We start from the raw sequence: 20,873 nt of genomic DNA, 5'->3' as shown, positions 1-20,873 counted from the left end.
ATCCTGCCAGTGATTCAGTTCCTTACAAAACACTGAATAAGGTGCTGAAGCAGTGACGAAGCTTCGGACGTCATCGATCACGTGACTCTGTTCAGCCCCCGCCTCGGCCCAGTGTTTCTGAAGCTGTGTGACTGACTCGTGCCGGAGCTTCAGCTTCAAACGAGCCGGCACAGGTCGCAGCGAGGCTTTGAGACAATCTGACTCATCTGCACAGGGACACCTGCTGGTCGTCCTCCTCACAGACTAAACACCAAAGTCAAACAGGACGAGAACTTTCCTCCAGATACTCACAGCACACCACAGCTCACATCGTTTTTATCCAATGGATGCATTTAATTATTATTATTTTTTTTTACATCATATAGCTGCAGCCTCACACGTGATCAGTGACTACAACAGCCTCCACCATCAGGTCTCCGTGTGTCAGGAACCACAGGCTGCATATTATAGTATCACACTGTTGTACATCGGCTGTTGACAATTAAACACATGAATCCACGAGCGACGGGAACACAGCAAATGAACTTCCAAAAGCAAAAAACCCAAAAACTACAAAAAAAAGAAAAACAGAGAAACCAGAAATATTAGAAAACTATATGATTGAATGTGCTTGATGTAAATTCTGCATTACAAAGTTTTACTTCACATAAATATAGACTGATTTTGCGTCCAGTTGATGTCACTGTACTCAAATCGACACGTATCAAAAGTGTTCGGGGGCGGAGCTCGAAGAAGGAAAGAAGCCTCCGCTTCCTCCTTAAGACCTCGACCACAACAAAACATGAAAAAATAAAGTGGAAATATTCAAAGTTCAAAATGAAACTGTCAAAACTGCATATCAAGCAGAAAAAATATTGCATATAACCTATTCCCACAGCCACTTAAATATCGTCTTTGCACTTACATGTATATATAATATACAAAACCCTCCAGGTCGCTCAGGAAATCCCATCACACCAGGCAGAAATAATTTAAGACAGATAACTGGCAAACCAGACAACTGAACAATCTCACGGGAAAGAGTTTTGCACACAGCATCGTGTCACAGACATTACCTGCCACGTCCTGATAACTTGCGGATCAACTGAAAGAACGTTTGAAATTAGCAGCAATGAAAAGCTAACACTGTCACAGACTAACTCAGGCCGCTGCTCGATGCAGGAAAAAAGCTCCGACTCTTCTGTTTCTAACGAGCTCAGCAGACACAGCAGCCCTCCGTTCTTCAAGTCCTTTAGAAGTAAAAGGTGGATGTGCCGCTGCTCCAGACGGCAGCGCTGGGACATACAGTAGTGTTGTTCTACAGGTGACCCTGATCTGAACATTTCGGATCTGGATTTCCTTTCAGATTTCCACATCAATGGAAAAATGAAGCAATGCTCGGTGTTCTTTTCTCTCCCTTTTCACTCTTCTTTCTGGAGACTGAAGAGGTAGTTTCACATTCACAAAGGGATATGGATGATGGCTTGGAGACATAAATATTAACATCATTTTGAATGATTAAAAAAACACCACTGAAAGCTTAACGTTGTGATTTTGCACTAAATTTGAAAACAAGGTTTCAAAACCTTTTGACTTGAGTCGGCTTTCGATGGCAGAGACATTTTATCAACGGTACGGAAACGGGTAAAGCTCAGCTCTCTATTTAGGACTCCAGAGGAGCCAAACGCTTGATCTCTATTTTCACAAATCTCAGGCATAGTACACGTGAAGATCCTGCACAGCAGAGAAGAGACGGGTCTGCTGCAGAGACGTTCCAAGTCCAACAAGACCGAACTAAGGAAGTGCAGTGGGATTAAAGCTGGAAACCCTCCATGGGTCCTTCCTGTTGCTGGAAGACAAACTGGCCTTGATTCTGATCCACCTGTGGAGCCAGGCTGGCATCCTCTTCCTCCACACCGAAGTAGTGTTCAATCAGGTCAAAGGCCTTCTGGTAGATCTCCTGGTTCTCGTGGCTCTGTAAAAACTCAATCTTGTCCAATCCTGAAAGAATGGAAGCAAACGCACAAATCTTCACACGACAGAAGTTTCAACACTGAGTGACAAAAAGCTCCTGTGAATATAGTTACAGCAGGCATTTCTAATCAAAGTGCTGCTGTTTCCATCCCTGTCTGTGTGCCAAAGTACGGCAGGGCCAGATACTGAACCCCGAGTTCCTCTCCTGCATCCAGCAGCGTGTGTGTGTGTGTGTGTGTGTGTGTGTGTGTGAGAGAGACAAAAATACCAGCATGCCTATAAAGCTTGTGATTCTTAAAATGTCCAAACTTTGCCTTCTGCCCTCACGTACAAACTTCCTAAACAAAGCTTTCACTTTTATTTGACACTTTTTTAAACTTAGACGTTCTTGCAAACACGCTCGGTTACAAAGAAGTGCCGAGAAAGAAGCAACCCCACCGAGGTGCAGTGAACACGCGGTGGGTGTGGAACCAAACGCGACACAAAAGAACGTGTCCACTTTTCTGAGTGAATGAAAGCTCGTGAATGTTCTGTTGGTGGTTTGCGAGCATTACCGTAAGCTTCCTCAATCAGAGCGCAGTACGGATTGATGCCAGTTCCATTCTGTTTGGCTTCCTGTTCTCCCAGTCTGAGGATGTTCTCTAAACCGTTCAGTGACACCTGAACAATCTTAGAGTCCATCACTGTCAGCAGATCGCACATAGGTTTGATGGCATTCAGGGACACCAGATACCTGTCACGGAAAGCACAGACGTTAGTCCTCAGCAGCATTTCACTTTGTTTATAAAGCTCGACTGATTTTTGGATTTCCACCAATTCCTGCTGTGCAAATGTGCAGAGAAGTCCCAGCACAGTGAAATCTGACAAACCAAATATATGAACATGTAAAATGAAACCAGCGCTGTTGATTTAACAGTCTGAATGAGTCACATTAACATCCACGTGGTGTTTGTAGGAAAGAGTGTGGTGCACCATCTGAAGCAGTGCTCAGCTAACATTGGTGGATTTTAATGACTCATCACATGGTGCAACTACTCGCACTGAACTGTGACTCAAGTTTGTATTTGTGGGAAACACGGCACCAGAACTACGTAAGGAGGAATCTTCACATCAAGTGTTTTTAAGACGTCTGGTAAACACACTTTATCTGTGAGGGAGTGCCCCCAGAGGTGGCGTTGGTAATTGCCCACGCAGCCTCCTTTCTTGTGCGGAACTCGGCCTTCTGAAGGATCTCGATCAGTACTGGAAAGATGTTGGCGTCAATGACGTTCTGACAAAAACAGAAAAATGTGGTCAGCAGCAAAGAACAGCAGCTCTTCATCTCGCCACGACAAACGGAGACGCCGCAGCAGAATACCTGAATCTGAGCTCGGTTTCCTGCGGTGATGTTGGACACAGTCCAGCAGGCCTCCTTCTTGATGGATTCCTTAGGGCTGCTGAGAAGGTGGAGCAAACACGGCAGTGCTGAACAGTTCAAGATTACCTGAGACGAAAGCAGAGGAGCCAAAGATCTTAATGCTGTCAATGAGAAAAGGCCAAGCAGCACCGATGGAAGAAACAGAGGCTGTACCTGAGTCTGGATGTCATCTCCTGTCACGATGTTTCCCACTGCACGCAAGGCAGGAGAAACAACCTTGTAGTCGCCGTGCCTGGAAACAGGAGGCACACAGTGAGACGTGCAAAGCGTGGACGGGATCAGAAACGACAGATTCTTTGTGCAACAATGTTACGCCATCAAAAGAAAACAACGTTTGATGCTTCAAATCGTCCAGGGAACGAAATCAGAGGAAGCTGATTGTGTTCTACTGGACGCTGCGTCTCCCAAAGAAAACAGACGAACAGAACAGACGCTCTCAGACAAGAAAATATCAGAAAAGAACCTGTGACTCTGGAAGTTTCATACCACCAATAAGAAACTCAAAGGACTGAAAGCTGGAGCTTAGACACTGTGCATGAATAGGCTCATTGCAAGGGAAACTAATACCGCCGACTGTTAATCCAACATTTCTGTTCAACACGCTGATCCCTTCTTTTTAAATCCAGCAGTTTTTATTCACCACAGTACTTCGTTTATTAATGTTTCAGTTTTCTTCTTTTGGCTGCCTTTAAGTGTCACCACCCCCGATCTGACCTGCTCTCAGTCCAAGCCGATACCCAGCACTCAACATGCCCCCTTCACTATACACAGGAATAATCCTCTCAGCTACACCAACCTGGATAAACTTGAAAACAGCGTTTTGGTCTTCGCGGCCACACTATTGTTTTCATCCCCACTGAAAACGCTCATGCTCGCGTGCTGATGATTCAGTCTGCGTCATTTTCGTCTGCCGTTTATTTACTTTGTGGCACTTAAGTGTGTTGATTGGGCAATACAGCATCAGCAATGAAAATGAACGAATGGGCTCGTGTCAGCACTTACAGGGCTGGTGTGGAGCGTCCCTTCAATTAACCCAACTGGGCAAATGGCCAGTGTTCCCCATGACTGACGCAAGAATCATTTCAGCTGTCTCCCAGAAAATTGTGAAGGACCATGTCCAGCCAGTTCGTACTGGAAACTCAGCTACACTCATGACACTTAAATCCAATCCAACGTTACGTTTTGGCTCAACAGCCCTTCAATTCTGCAAAGAACAGGGGGCTGAAACTGCTTCACAGCTACGTGGAACACTCAAAGCTTGTCACAGCACAATCAGCTCTTACATTTAGGGAGCAATTTTCATTTATGTTCAACAAATGTGCAAAAAACAACAACAACAACCAAAGAGTATGTCAGTGTCGTACATGAGCAGCTCAACGAGCCTGCGGCAGACCCCGGAGTCGATGACCGTCTGGATCTTTTCATTGGGGCCGTCAGACAGGTAGGAGAGAGCCCAACACGCATCGGCCAGCACATCTGGATCACTGCTGAACAGCAGCCTGGACAAAACGTTGAGACAAGGAGACACCTGACAAAATAACACAGACAAGGGGACAATTTAATATTGGAACCACATGATCAGTACAGGAAATATGACTTTAAGGAGGAGGAAGGCGAATGAGCTCCAGTATTCAGTGACTCAACAACAATGACGGGGCTGACCTTTGCAAAATCTGGTGGTGGGTTTTTCCCTCTGCACAGGTTGGACAGAGCCCACACTGCATTTCGGGTTGTTGTGAGACGGTTGGATTTAGCGAGCAGCCTGCACAGAGCAGAGCCAGCTGTTAGTGCAGCTCTGACACACAAACGCAGACAGACGACGAACACTTACTGCTGTAAAGACGGGAGGATGCCACAGTTGAGTACGTAGTCTCTGCACTCAGCGTTGTCGCCCGCTATGTTCCCCAGTGCCCACACTGCCTGGAAAACAGCCAACATGCTTCAACTACGTCACAGCCCAACAGACCGCCTTTGACACTAAAACTCGTCCTGTCAAACACTACCACAGCAGTTTACACACATTCAGGTTTGTGCCTCTCAAAAGTCCTGAAACTGTTAGAAAAGCTCAACATCTCAACTCACTCACTATAGATGAGCAGGTTACCTGTAACTAAGCAGGTGTTATCATGTGACTCTCACCTGTTCCTGCACATCCTCGTACTCTGAGTTCAGCAGTTCAATGAAAATGGGAACAGCTCCTGTTTCAATCACAACCTTGGTGTGCAAGAAGGTCCCAGAGGCGATGTTGGTCAGTGCCCAGGCCGCTTCGAACTGTTACGAGCACACCGTGGACAATATGACGACAACAACAACAGTTTTACCCGATACAACTGGAGGTTCAATGCTCACAATAGCTGTGTAACGCCTACCAATCATTTCAACATTCTAGCTATTATTATTAAATACATATAAATATGACTCATAACAAAGCAACATGTAAATTGCTGCCCTGTGAAGCACCATGTCACCCACTCGCTTTGAGACTAATAACAAATTAGAAAAGGACAAAATGAAACAATAAATGAAATACGAGCAATAATCTGACTGTAGACGTCTGCTGAGGTGAACACGTGACACAGGAACACATCTGTTATCTGATAGTGGGACATCCAGATGTCCTGATACTCTCAGGTGTACAGTGTTGGATTCTCTGACCTGCAGTGTGCAGTTTTCACTCCGCTGCAGAAAATCCACAAACCGAGTCACAACACCAGGAGTGGAAATCACTTCATCTATGGGGGGGCTGGGTTCTGTGCAAAAGAAACAAGTGAACACTTGAGCACAAACCTGCTAAAGGGTTAAAGGCATTTCACAGACAGAGCAACAGGCTGTTTCACAAAACCAATTCAATGTGTTCTGCAGAAAAACACCTCAAAGAGCAAGATTTCTTTTTCAGGTCATTTTGTGTGTTTCTCTTGGTTTAATCTCTGTTGTGTAAGCCAGCACAGGTGTGGTGCAACATTGATAAAGTTGTGGGAAATGATTACTTTAGTATTTTGATACTGAGGCAGCACTGCGCCTGTAGAAACGAGGCGTTGCAGAAGCTGCACACAGAGCAGAGCCTGTTGTTGACAGCCAGGTGGAAGCAGAATAAAATAACTTGGCAGCTTCTCTGTTCAACTTTGGTCCAAACAGTTATTTCTCTTTTAGTAAACCGACTACAGAAACACGAATCTTCCATTAAACGTCACAGAGACACACCTTTGGAAAGCAATTTTCTGAATTTCTGTGTAGCAATTAGTTGATGGTCGGGGTCTTCAGAAAAGATCATCTGAATCATATCTGCTGTTATGACTCCATCCTGCACAAACGCATCAGAGAGTTCATGTTTAGTTCAGACTACAGCACAGCAAACCTACAGGAGAGAGGCAGCTTACACTTACAGCTGTGATGGGTACTGTGGAGCTGATGTCTGGATCTTGGATCGGACATTCCTGCATGGAGTCATCAGCTGAAGGTATGCAGACATTTCTTCTCTTGAACAGCTGCAGTCATACAGACACACATTAAATAAATGCACAGACGCACAAATGAAAGGCTGCAGGAGACGGCGGTGATCGGAGCAGAGATGCAGCCTGAATATTGTAAAGAAGTCCAGACTGAAAACGGAGACGGAGAAGAATCAGGACCAAAGTAAAGAGAGAAACACAAACCAGTCAAAAAACAAAAGCTCAGCAAAATCAATGTTAACCAAACACACAGACACAGAGTGAGCAAGAAGCCACATGGACACAACTCTTTAATGGGAACTTGAGCCCCAGTTGCTGAGTGCAGTTAGCTGGTAGCAAAGGCAGGAGAGCAGAACTCACACCCTGATAGGAAAAACACAGCAGGTGCTAACAGGACCATAACAGTCCCACACACATGTTGAACTCTGTTAGCTTAATTCCATTTTATACACCAAACGTTAGCAAAGATCACCTGCTCCTCTCTTTTTTGTTTGCGTAGCTGAATTCCTTCCTCTTCTCTCCTTCGACGCATTTCCTGAGGATTCAGCGCTTTGTTCTTATAGCTCTTCATCCTGTAGTTGTCTTTCCCTGGACTCGCCATTGTGTCTGAGGATTTAAGCAGATTGATGCAGTCACCACCGTGCTGAAGCCTCGGTACATTTTACTTTACAACATACAAAATGACATCAACAAGCAGAGTGTGCGCGGGAGAAATAGACTGGGGAATGGTGCATAAAACTTGTTGCAGCTTGAAGTTAGCACACTGGCCTCCGTGGAAGAAGTTTGGAACCACCTGGACTCTTCTTAGAGGTGGCCGCCCTGCCAATCTGAGCAGTCACGGTACGAGGGCCTTAGTCAGGCAGGGGACAGAGACCTGATGGTCACGCTGACAGAGCTCCAGCAGAACTTTGCAAAGGACAACCATTTCTGCAGCACTACGAGAATTAGGCCTGCATGGTAAAGTCACCTGACAGAAGTGACTCTGTAAGAGGTGAAAGACACCTGGAGTGCCAAAAAAGCACCTGAAGGACTTGGGGAAATTCTCTGGTCTGATCAAACAAAGACCGAACTTGAATGCCAAGTGTCAAACCAGGAACCACCTAAGCACAGAGTGGCTGTGGGACCATCTGTGGTTGTCCAGGCTGCTAGCAACACACCTGGAATACTTTCCCAGTGCACTACATTCTCTTATGTCCATTCAATCATTTCAGCAATCGGCCTTCACAAATCTGCTGACATTTGTGAGTCCTTATAGTAATGCAATGATTATTATTTCTATATACGGAGTCAATGATTGTTATTCTCTCTCCCAATACATTCAAAACTGCTTGAAAAAAAAGGAGCTGGTAAAGCACCGTAGGAGTTGATGGCACTGACAGATTATGCTTTGGGGCCGTTTCACTAGTTCGTTAAACGGGCGATTCACCGCCTTGAAGGGACGATTGATGGGACGAGCGAGTGAGCTTGTGTCTGTAAACCTTTAAAAGACCAAGCGTGTCTGCAATGAAGGAAAGCAAACATATTAGCATTCTCAAGTTTGCCCTGTGCTTTGATGCAACACTTTTGTGCTGCTGAAAACAAGACGTGATGGTGTAGATGGTAATATCAATAATCAGCATCCAACCTAACAACCCTCGGGTAGGGGCGGGCGATATATCGAATATACTCGATGTATCCTGAGTTTTTCCATGTACATGGGTTCAATGGTTGCATCGTAAAAGCTGCCTGCATGTAATTCACTGTGAGGTTGTTTTCCTACCACAGGCTGCAAATGCATCATTTATTCACACCTGCCAACTGGAAACATGTCTACCGGCTGGAACGCGCCGAGCAGGCGTGTTTCTATTAGGGCCGCCACAAACGATTATTTTGATAGTCGACTAGTCACCGATTATTTTTGCGATTAGTCGACTAATCAGATCATCATCCATTGGACGTACAGCGTACAGCTTATTGCACCAGCAGCATCTGCTCTTATATAACTATCATTAGCTTACAGCTTGAAGTGTTTGTGCTAACTAAAAATAAAGACAAGATGATAGTTTATTACATTTTAATGAAGTTTTCAGATTGTTTCGGTGGAGTTTAATAAACTCCTTGCTATCTAAAATATAACAGGACACTGGAGTATATTCTGGAGCATCTCACACTTCTGATAATCAGCTGTCTGCTTGATGTTTATTCAGCTGTGTAAAAACTATAACTTTAATCTCAGCCAAACCGATTTACTCAGGAACAAATAAAATACTAAAGAAAGCCAAACAATAACATTTTAAGTTATCTAAGTGACTCATATATCATGTTTAACCTGACTAGCGAAAGACGGCGGTGGGTTTGAAAACGATCTGCCGGGAGTCCGGTGTTCTCACGGCTCTAGTTAGCCTCGCCCCCGGCTCGCTAACGAGCTAGTGGGTAACAGACGTCTCCGAAAACGTCGGAGCGCTTTTGAAAATATGTGGTGTCCTGATAAACTGAGCAGATATTTGAGGATTACACAGCTACATTCTTGCCTGAAAATATGTTAAACGTTTATTTTGTGACCCAGAAAGAATAATAAGAGTAACATTAAAACTAACTAGCTGCCGCCATTGTTGACAACTGCGCTATGAATTCTGGGACACAGCTTCTTCTTCGGGGTTTAACGGTAGCTGGCATCCTTGTACATGCAGTGCTGCCATCTTCTGTTTCAGTCCGTTATTACACTCTTAAATCCTGCTGCTTATTCCTGCGTCTTTTGTGATCTTAAAGCTTCAAACGATGCGTCGACTATTAAATCAGTCGTCGACGATTTTAATAGTCGACATAATCGTGACTAGTCGACTAATCGTGGCAGCCCTAGTTTCTATGCTGCCGGACAGGGACAGCAGAAGTCTCAGATGAGCGAAGGAATGAGACTCGCTGTCGTTTGGATGTCGAACAAAATGCAGTATTTTTCAAAACATGCCATAAAACTATGCCACAAAAGGCAGCAGTACCACAAATTTATTCCACCAGCTCAAAAGTCAAAATGAAGCCTGTGGTAAAGAACACGTCAAACACACCAGCTGTGATCCCTGTGACTGCTCTCGGTCGGTGGCTTTTATAGTCACTATCTTTTTTTTTTTTTTTCCAAATATTAAACTTTATTAAGAAACAGTATACAGAACATGTATACAATCAGAACAAAATTAACATATGCCAGGGGGTGTAATACAAAGAATTACAAACATTCAAATAATTTGTAATTACTACAAACAGTAATAGTTTTCATAGCCTTTTTGTTAAGTGATCCACGAATCAATTTTATGTAACATAAAACATCATTAAAGTAATGTTTAAAATTAGGTTTTTTGTTACTGTATTTGCATTTGTGAAAATAAAATTTAGCTAAGATAACTAACAAGTTTATTATAAAGTAAACATCTTCTTTTTTTTGCCTTCGAAAGAAACAAAATACAAGATTTTCCCATTTCCCAGTAAAGTCTTTATAGAGATGTCCAGCAATGAATCTACTGAAGTCTTTCCAAAATGTTCTAGCGAATGAACAGATCCAGAGGTGCTGCACAGTCTCAGGATGGCTTCCACAAAATCCACAGCTCACATTTATGTCCCTTTTGAACTTTGTCATGTAATGATTAGCAGGATAAAATTTATGCAGTATTTTAAATGGGACTTCCTTCACTTTATTCGTTACCAGATACTTGTTAGGAATTGTCCATACTCTTTTCCAGTTAATGTCACTGACAAAGAAATTCCAATAAGAGACCACATGTGGGAAAGTTAGAGATTCTGTCTGGAACAAAGCACGAATATTCTTATTACTTTTACTGTGGTTTGTTAGACAGATTCTTCCTATGTGTGAATCTAAAGGGTTGGGGAGAGAAACAGATGATATGCAAGGTTGAATACCTTTAAAAAGCATTATAATACCCGTAGGTATTGCATCAAATAATATGGCATATTCTTTGGGTGTGGCTGGAAATTTATAGGTGTTTAAGAATTCTGAATAGGACATAAGCTGCCCATTAGGATTAAACAGCTGATTCACTAAAACAATCCGTTTCTCAACCCACCTAGAAAAAAATAATGATTTATTTTTATACACTATGTTCCTATTATTCCAAATTGGACACGTATGGGGTGTAAAGTTGTGTTTATATATAAGGGACCAAGCTAATAGAAGTTGTTTGTGAAACATCGAGAGCTTTTCTGGAAGCTTATCTATATTATAATCACAACCTAAGATAAAACTTAGACCACCAAACTTAGAGAAAATGTAGTGAGGAATAAAATTCCAAATGGATACCGGATTTTTAAGAAAATGTTTAGCCCAATTAATCTTAAATGTATTGTTTAGAGTAGTAAAATCCAAAACATTGAGACCACCGTGCTCATAGTCATTCATCAATACACTTTTTCTGATGTAATGTGTCCCGTTTTTCCAGAGCAAGTTGAAGAGCATTCGGTCGATATCCTTACAAGTTTTGCCGTCCACATGCAGAGAAATTGCTGCATAAGTCAGTCGAGACAGACCTTCTGCTTTTGAGAGCAATACCCTTCCTCTTAAACTTAAATCTCTCTGCAACCATTGATTTAATTTGGTTTGAGATTTTTTAATAATTGGGGGAAAATTTAGTAAAATTCTGTCTTTTGGATCTTTGCAGATAATCAGACCTAAATATGTTGCTTCATTTTTAACTGTTATATTACAAATACTCTGAACATTACACTCTTTGACAGGTAACTGACATTTATTTAAGTTTAGGACCAATCCAGACCCTTTTGAGAAATCCTCTATTACACGTAAAGCAATTGGCACTTGGCTGGCATTTTTAAGAAAAATTGTGGTATCATCTGCCAATTGACTGATGACAATCTCTCTGTCTGCTATGTTTATACCCTTCACAGGGCTATTCGAAATATGAGAGGCAAGAATTTGGGTGCAAAGTAAAAAAAGATAAGGGCTAATCGGGCAACCTTGGCGTACACCTCGATTAAGACTAAAACGAGAAGTGGTGCCATTTTTCATTCTAATAGAATTTCCCAGAGGAACCCACCCGAGGGATTAATAAAGTTCTATCTTATCTTATCTTATTAGCATTGGAATACAGAGTTTTGATAGCTCTGCAGAAGATTTTATAGTCACTATCTAGACCTTTGTTTCTGTGGGCTGGACATCATCATCTAAAGGTCGAAGGTCACTCTTTCAAGGATGCCAATGTTCACATTTTGGACAGAGAACACAGATGATTGGAAAGAGGAGTGAAAGAGGCATCTGTGTCCACTGTGAACGGCCATCTTTGAACAGAGGGCGGGGCTTACGACACCAAGTGTCCGAAAACAAGCTTTTATTTTAATATGTTTAAATATTAACCCAATGCCACTTTCAATCTGAAAAAATGTTACGAAAGGCTCGACATGAATGCCGCCCTTTAGACTCAAACCCCCGTTTGTTGCAGGTATCGCTTCCGTCCGAGCTGTAACTGAAGTTAACATTTCATCTGCATAATTCAGAGCCATGCATTCAACGAAGCATTTGAGTCAATTTTATAATCAAATTATTCGCATTAATCGTTGCAGTCCTACTTTCAACCCTTTATTATTTAACTTAATTTCAAAATTAGAGTGCACTATTGTTTTTTATTATTGTAGCCACAGAAAATAGTACAACAGAAGCAATTCAACAGCAATTAGAGAACAATAGTCCAAGTCTCCCACAGAATGTGCTAGAAACGGTACATCACTGCCACACAACGAACCACACCTCCAAAGTAAAGCGCTGTTTAGAACAACAGCTTCACCTTCGGAACCTCGTCTCCATCTAAATCGACACCAAGTTTGAATCGTTTCGGGAATATTCAGCAAGTCGGAGAAGACATGCAGCACCACCTGGAAAACTGTAGAGTATTTAAGGTCACAGCAATCTCCACTTCCAAGTGAGTTCTCCTACCCGAGATCTTAAGAGGACCTCCACAGATGATGAGCGCTAACGTTCACCTTCTTCTAAACTGAAGCGTTGCAAACAATGACAGCGATAGCCGCTCCTAAACTAGGATATTTCTTTATCAGGGAAGTGGACACGACCCGCTTTCCCGGTCAGGAAGGAGGTCATTCCTAACTGCTTAAATCCCTCTACTCCTGAGAGTATAGGCACACATTTAACAGACAACATGAACAGTGAATACCCACGTTATCCGATTTCGTAACACGTCGTTTTACTAGCTTGCAGGAACTAACCTCACTCCGTGAAACAGAACAAAACGGATTTTGGCCAACTTATTCCTGGTTAGACCCTAAATTAGCTTCCCGGACAACTCGATAGCTAATGCTAACTTGTGGTCAACATCTCTGCTGTAAATTCAATGCAGCGGTTTTACTAACTCTACCCTTACTACATAACCTTCCCCGATTCTTACCCAGTGAAGATCTGATGTAGCTGAAAACACGCACGGCTGTGAAATACCTGCAACTTCGACTACTCCCTCTGTTTCTTAATCCAAAATGGCGTCAAACTAAAACTTTCCCAGCAAACCCCGCGCGTCAACAACACCCCCGTTTCCGTCCACCGGTATAGTACGGGAAGCCGAAAGAGCCAAATCCGCCCCCTTTTCCCCATGGACGACCTAGAGCTCCACAAACATGAAGCCAAAACGTCTCTTTCGCCCCCTGGTGTCTGATGCGGTATAGATCATAGATCAGCGGACGGGACGAGAGTTTTTTTGTTTTTTTTTATTAGTAATATAAACATACAAACAAAATGCACCATATATTACAGATTCAGAGAATAAACATTTCTTACATATTAGCAACTTTCATATATAGTGAAAATAAAATATAAAGATGGGGTCACATAAATTAACAGATTATTAACTCACTAAATCAAAATCTTCTACAAAGGAAACAAAAAAAGCAGCCTTTTTCTTTTTAACTAAAGTCAAAGATTTAACCAACAGGTTTAGGTCGTTTTTCCAGTGAGCCAGTGTTGGTTTAATCTTAAAAAAGCGACATTTATGTATAAAATACTTACACAAGATTAATAACACATTAACACCATAATTAGCTTTCTTTTCTTTCAAAAACACTCCAAACATTATCATATTTAAGGTAAATGGGGTAATTTGAATCCCACTGGATAAAGCCAGGTATGAAAATCCAACCAAAATATTTGTATAAAATTGCACCAAAAGAATAGATGGTCCAAATCCTCCTCTTCTGTTTCACAAAATACACAATTACCCGTTTCTATTTTGAATCTATCACTAAGGAGTCTATTTGTCGGGTAAATTTTATTCAAGATTTTAAATTGGACTTCTTTCCCTTTAGGAGGGATAGGGAAGGTGATATAATCAGTTCTTATTTTTTCAATTTCTTCCCTTTGGAAATCTTTTAATATGTAATTACGTCTAAGTAAATTTGGAGAATAAAGACTCCTTAATGAAGATCTAAGAAACTTATTGTTGCATTTAACATCACAAAATCGAATACCATCTATATATAATTGCCTTAACTTGGGGGAGATGTCAGAATATATTATATCATTTACAACTATGTTTTTAAGGGACAATGGAATGGATTTTATAACCCGATTAAATTTACTTTTAGAACATTGGATATTAAACTTTTGGCAAAAATCTTGATGTCCTAGAACATGTCCTTCCTCATCTACAAAATGGGCAATTGCCCAAACACCTTTTGATAACCAATCTTGAATAAAAATAGATTTTCTGTTCATCAGTATATATCTATTGTTCCAAATTGGGCTATTATGTGGAGTGAAATTATGTTTAAATAACATTTTCCAATAAAGAAGGACCTGTTTATGGAATTCAGAGAGTTTAGCAGGTAGCTTAGTAATTTCAAAGTCACACTTTAGGAGAAAGTCGATACCCCCCAGTGTGTTAAAGACCTTACTTGGTATAAAAAACCAAATGGAGTGTGGATTATTTAGGAAGGATTTTAACCATTTAAGTTTCAAAACACCATTCATTATGTCAAAATCAATTGCGTTTCCACCGCCTTCAATGTATGGTTTAACCAAATCATCTTTAGATATATAATGGCACTTATTCCTCCAAATAAAATTTAAATTCAAGCTATTAATTGTTTTAATAACTTTATTCGATATTGATAGAGAGTAAGCTGGATATATAAATCTAGATAAACTATCCATTTTGGTTAATAATATTCTTCCAAAAATTGTGATGTCTCTTTGTAACCACTTATTTAGGATTGTCTTACATTTGTCAACATTATCTAAAATATTTACTTTTTCTAAGACTTTGTGATCTTTTGAAATTGTGATGCCCAAATATTTTACCTCCCTCTTCACCTTTATATCGTACAGTAATTGTGAATTACACTCCTTTAATGCCAATAATTCACATTTATTTAAATGTAACTTTAAGCCTGAAGCTTTTGAGAATGTAGTGATTATTTGTTTTACCAGGGGAATCTGATGTTCATTTTTTAAGAAAAGAGTAGTGTCATCCGCAAGTTGACTAATTATTAAAGAATTGTCCATAATCTCAATTCCGGCAACGCTGCTGTTTTTAATTAGAATTGCGAGCATCTCCACAACCATTATGAACAACAACGGAGAGCTTCCACACCCTTGCCTAATTCCTCTTTTGACGCCAAATCTTTTACCAGTGCCATAGCCTAATGACACAGAGCTATTTATATCATTATACAGTATATCTATTATCTTCCTAAATTTATCCCCAAATCCAAATCGAGTTAGTGTTTCTAAAATAAAAGGATGTTCTACTGAATCGAAAGCTTTATAAAAGTCCAAGAAAAGAATAAAACTGTCATCACTAATCAGATCATTGTAGTCCAGTAAGTCTAAAACCAATCTGATATTATTATGAATGTTCCTGTCTTTCAAAAACCCTGATTGTGTCTCACTAATTATACTTGAAACTCCTTGTTTGAGCCTTGTTGCAACTGAGCTAGAGAAAATTTTATAATCTGTATTTAATAAAGTTATGGGCCTTAAGTTATCCAATTGTTGTTTATCTTTGTTTGGTTTAGGAATTAATGTAATTAATCCTTGTTTCATGCTAGACATCAATTCTCCCTTTTCAATACTGGCCAGTATAGCTTTGAATAAAATTTCCCGTAAGTCTTCCCAAAAAAATTGGAAGAAATTAACTGTAAGCCCATCTGGACCAGGGGATTTATTAAGTGCCATTTTCTTAACAGATGCATCTAACTCTTCAATTCTGAAGTCAGATTCACATAATTCCTTAAATGATTCATCAATTTTAGGGATCAGATTATCTATTTGATCAAAAAAGACATCACAATCTGCTTGGGAGAACTATGAGGAGTATAAATTGGAATAGAATGTATAAGTTTCATTCTCCAAAATTTTAGGGTCGTCACATTCAATGCCATCAATTAACAGAGAAGATATAAAATTTCTTTTCTGTCTGCTCTTTTCTAAATTAAAAAAATATGAAGAATTTCTTTCCCCCTCCTCAATCCACTTGGCCCGTGAACGCACAAAAGCTCCTTCTGCTTTATTTAGGTAGAGCTGATCTAATTTAGTTTGCAACTCCATAAGTTTACTCCTTTCTTGGGTATTTAGATCATCTTTACTACAGCAATAAGTAATTTCTTGGAATAATTTACATTCATATTCTCTTTGCTTTTGACTTGTGTTTTTACTGAATTGAATACTAAATTCTCTAATTTTGAATTTAATGAATTCCCATTTATTGATATATCCTACAATTAGATGATCAGCCATAATATCTTATAATTTTTTTTGACTATGTTGCAGTAGTCTTCATTTTGTAAAAGTTTGGCATTGAACTTCCAATAAGTTCTTTTATTTGATTGTCTAATTTCCGATTCTAAGCACAGTTCAATAAAGCAATGATCAGATAGAGGTGCATTTGACATTGCAACTTTTACAGTGTGGCTAAGAATGATGTCACTTCCTAGCCAATAGTCTATTCTAGATTTACAAGCTCCATTTGGTTTAAACCAGGAAAAGCTCTTAATTTCTGGATTTCTTACTCTCCAAATATCTGTCAAGTTGTTATTAATCAAAAATTCTATAATTAGGTTATTTTTTTGTGGTCTACCTGTCCTTGAGGGCCATCTATCAGTCCATTCATCAGGAGTCATATTCCAATCACCACCTATTAAAATGTATTCTGTAGGGTATCGACCTTTAAGTTCAAAAATATTTGAAGTTATATCTTCTAACATAATTTTATTCTGACTTTCATTGTTATATCCATAAACGTTGACTAAAATGAAAAACAAACTTTCAACTCTCATTACAGCAATCAACCAATGACCATTCAAGTCAGTTCGTTGTATTACAAGATCCCCGGGAAAGTTATTGAATAAAATTGCTACACCCCCCGACCTCATTGAGCCATGGCTAAACAGGATTTTGCTACCCCATTGGTTTGACCAAAAAGATACATCACTTCAAAAAGATACATCACTTCAAAAAGATACATCACTCGATGGGACGAGAGTTCTTCTCATTTTTCCCAAATATGCTTGTCTGCCATTATTAGTCATTCTCATCACGCTGATTTGTGTCCAGGGGTCTTCTTTCGCATCTGATTAGATTCTGATTGTTAACTTGTGTTAAGGTTCAAAATATTGGGGATGAAAAACCACAATAACAACACTGGTCCGGCCGGGTTGAGTCAAACGATGATTTTAATGAACACACGCGTGGGAGATGGACACCGTATGCAGACAGCCTCAGATCTCCAAATGGTGGAGCATTGCTCAAACTCTTATAGCCTCTGGTTCTCCCACCTTATCATAAAAGCCTAAACATTCACATGCTTTTCTCTCACACGGCGCCTAAGCTACGACCTTGGCTCCCCGTTTATCTGCTCCTGCTGAGTTGGGGCAGAAAACTCCAGTATATTCTGTTCTGTTCTAATCAGACAAATAAGGCGATGACTTTCTGCAAACAGTATTTCTTATAACATCATAAAACAATATCATTCATCCACAATAAATCAGCAGTCTAATGTAATGCAAATCAGTTTAACGAATGCAATAGTTATCAGCTTCTTCTAATTCAGGAGACTAATGCAAACTAAAACTACATAATAATTCACAATCTTTAGTTAGGGGTATAACATGGCATAAAATAATATTACAATCTAACACTTGATACTATAAGAATCACTCACTCTGTATCCCTGTTGTTAATTAGATAGCAATGCTACACACCTGTGCTACTCTAATAGTCTATGTTTGAATGCTTCAGCACTCTCCCTTAGACAGAGATGACATGAGCTGCACACTCCACAGAGTACTGTTAAAGAATTACCTGGAAATTAAACGTTGTACTTGAGACAAGACTGAAGATGATATAAAACTGAAGATTTAAAGTTTTAGATCCATGAGCACTCTACAGCTCGTTAGATTTAAAAACACAGCAGCAGCAGGTTTCATACAAGTGTAATTTGTTCTTTTCATTTCATTCAACACAATAAGAACAGCAACAGCCTGAACTAAATCAAATAATACATTATGTAACAAAGCTACAAAATAGAAGAAATAGCTCAAATATAAATACCCAGAATATTACCGAGATTAAATATATATGATGATATTATCATCATCAACATTCACCCTGGAAAAGCACTAATGAGAAGACCATCAGGACCGAGCTGCGTCTCCTGGATGCATCATCACAGCTGTCCTGTACCAGATCTCGGCGCAGGGATCAAGCAGGACTCGTCATCCCTGTTGGACAACGTCTCCCACCCCATGCAGCAGACTGTGACAGCACTGAGCAGCTCCTTCAGTGGGAGACTGCGGCACCCACGGTGTGGGACGGAGAGATTTCGCAGGTCTTTCCTCCCCACTGCTGTCAGACTCCATAATAAAGACTTTAACTGATCAAGCACACACATCCACACATGTGCAATAACACTAAGTGCAATAATCTTTTCTGTCATCGTTGTATTTTTACTCAGTTGTATATAGCATTTGTATTTGTATTCTATTTTTATCTTATTGTATATTTTTATTCTATTTTATTCTACTGTATATAGCATTTTATTCTATTCTGTACAGCTGTGTACTGTATTTATTCTTATTGTATTCTAATTTTTGCCTCATAACTTTTGCACTGTCCACTTCCTGCTGTGACAAAACAAATTTCCCACGTGTGGGACTAATAAAGGTTATCTTATCGTAGTCTTTACCAGCACCTCCTTCAGTCCTGTAGAAAGCTATACAGTAACAATGTATATACATTACAATGTCATTACTCAGATATGACTGACTCTGAATTACTTTATGGTAAGTAACACACTATTGGCAAGACCCAGTGTGAAAGAATTCCTTGCTCAAGTTTTTATTTCATCATCAAGTGACGACCTTTGACCTTACATCAGGTTGTATTGAATGCTGTCAGAGAAAATCTCATGTCCTCTTTCTGCAGCTGACTACAGTGTTTAAAACAGAAGCCGTGCAGATCTGAGTCTATGTGACAGCATGGATGATCAATCATTTTGACTTTTTGTCTTTAACTTTAGTATAACCAGGACGATCACCTCACCTCGTCACCATCCGTCAGCTGATGATCCCACCATGGTTTCTCTGTAGTCTTTAATAGATGTCCACACCCAAAGAGCTGGGAAAAGCACTGCAGACACCCATCTGACTGAGAGGGACAGCTACATCAAATGGTAAACATTTTGAATATGTACGGAGAGAAGCAATGAGAAAAACTGAGAAACTGGTTACTCAGAACAGTCTTCATCTTTCAGCTGCTCCTTTAAGGGGTTGCCGTATTGGATCACCTGCCTCCATCTAACTCCATCATTAGCATCATCTAGCATCCGTCACATATGCCCTCTGTATGTCCCATTACATTCAAAAACTCTTCTGAGGTCTTCCTCTTTTCCTTCCACCTGGTAGCTTCAACATCCTTTGTGTAATATGTCCACTTGTGGACTTTCCTTGTTGCCATCCTTCTGTCACCAATCACCAAAAAACACTCATCTCCATACAAACTGTATGCCAAAGTATCCTTGGGCAAGAGACTAAACCCGTGCTGCTCCCAATGCATTCATTGTAGTGTGAATGTGTAAGTAAATGCTGTGAATGAGACCTTGAATAAAATACTTGGGGTCAAGTACACCAGAAATGTACTATATAGGAACCTTGTCATACACACAGTTCTTGTCTAAAGAGACAGTGCAACACCTTCAGTCTTCATCAACACTGTCAAAGGAAACGTCACATATGGAGTGAAACCACGTAGCTGCTCAGTGATCACCTCTGTGTTTGATAACACTTAACCAAAGATTCCAAATTCTGATCCATCAGTCCATAAGACCTTCTTCCAGTCTGCAGTAGTCCAGTGGTGGAGTTTATGGCCCAGCCAAGCCTCTTTGTCTTATTGTGATGTTGCTGCAGCTCGTCCTGTCAAACCTGCAGCAGGAAGTCTTCTCTTCACAGCTGAAACTGAGACTTCTCACTACGACCACGATTAAGCTGCTTGTAGCTGTTGTCCTGTGAGCAGTAACTGATACAGTCGTGTCTTTGGGTCTGCAGACCCCCTCCTGTCACAGTTTGTTTCTGAGCCTTTGGATGATGAAGGAAACTGGACTCACTCTTTGCAGTTTCTCTGTAGGACAAACCTACATTTGAAGTGTTATGATGGTCTGTCTCTCTTCCATTGTTAATCGTCTTGTTGTCACCATTTCTGTACCAACACGCTACTTTCTGCAGTACAATAATGTTCAACTGATGCTCACGAGGGTCTGGTACCACAGTGTGCCCAGCACACAGAGGGGCTGTACCTGCAGGAATTAGTAGCACTAACCTGAGTCTCAATTGCTGCAGAGCAGCTTTAAATTGTTAACCCATGTTGTGTTCCCTGAAAAAGACCTTTTTGTATAATTCTGAAATGTACATTATTTTTCACTTTTGGGTATCTTTTATTTTAACCTGGCAGTTCACCACTTGTTTGTTCTATTTCAAGACATTTAGTGGACTTAAACTTGAATTGCAATAAATAACTGGAAAAATTGGGCTGTTCAAAACTTTTTAATCGGTAGTGTGTGTGTGTG

The 20,873-nt window shown here is 40.4% G+C and overlaps 1 protein-coding gene across 2 annotated transcripts; it reads right to left on the bottom strand.

Annotated features, from left to right (window-relative positions):
- Positions 1 to 309: 309 nt before the first annotated feature.
- On the bottom strand, positions 310 to 13,372 carry kpna5 (karyopherin alpha 5 (importin alpha 6)). 2 transcript variants are annotated; one of them, XM_026183628.2, is made up of 14 exons: positions 13,215 to 13,372; positions 7,292 to 7,425; positions 6,754 to 6,855; positions 6,572 to 6,671; positions 6,026 to 6,120; positions 5,510 to 5,641; positions 5,202 to 5,290; positions 5,033 to 5,132; positions 4,735 to 4,898; positions 3,524 to 3,602; positions 3,311 to 3,436; positions 3,096 to 3,223; positions 2,508 to 2,686; positions 310 to 1,980 (listed from the first exon to the last, which is right to left on the bottom strand). In XM_026183628.2, exons 2-14 carry the CDS (start codon positions 7,418 to 7,420, stop codon positions 1,793 to 1,795), a joined length of 1,611 nt encoding a protein of 536 aa, XP_026039413.1. In that variant the 5' UTR covers positions 7,421 to 7,425; positions 13,215 to 13,372; the 3' UTR covers positions 310 to 1,792. The 2 variants fall into 2 exon arrangements, with proteins under 2 accessions (XP_026039413.1, XP_026039414.1); XM_026183629.2 differs by having other exon boundaries at positions 13,262 to 13,282.
- Between the last annotated feature and the right edge of the window lie 7,501 nt (positions 13,373 to 20,873).

Source organism: Astatotilapia calliptera, chromosome 11, assembly GCF_964374335.1.
Source record: "Astatotilapia calliptera chromosome 11, fAstCal68.1, whole genome shotgun sequence".
Classification (NCBI taxonomy): domain Eukaryota; kingdom Metazoa; phylum Chordata; class Actinopteri; order Cichliformes; family Cichlidae; genus Astatotilapia; species Astatotilapia calliptera.
This window is presented reverse-complemented; position numbering and strand designations above follow the sequence as displayed.

Bases quoted from the DNA above. Each gene is read 5' to 3' on its own strand.
- kpna5 (XM_026183628.2), bottom strand. From the start codon at position 7,420: ATGGCGAGTCCAGGGAAAGACAACTACAGGATGAAGAGCTATAAGAAC. The intron at 4,899-5,032 runs GTCAGCCCCGTC...TTATTTTGTCAG, and splicing joins CACCACCAGATTTTGCAAAG to GTGTCTCCTTGTCTCAACGT. The intron at 3,437-3,523 runs GTACAGCCTCTG...CTTTCGTCTCAG, and splicing joins GAGATGACATCCAGACTCAG to GTAATCTTGAACTGTTCAGC.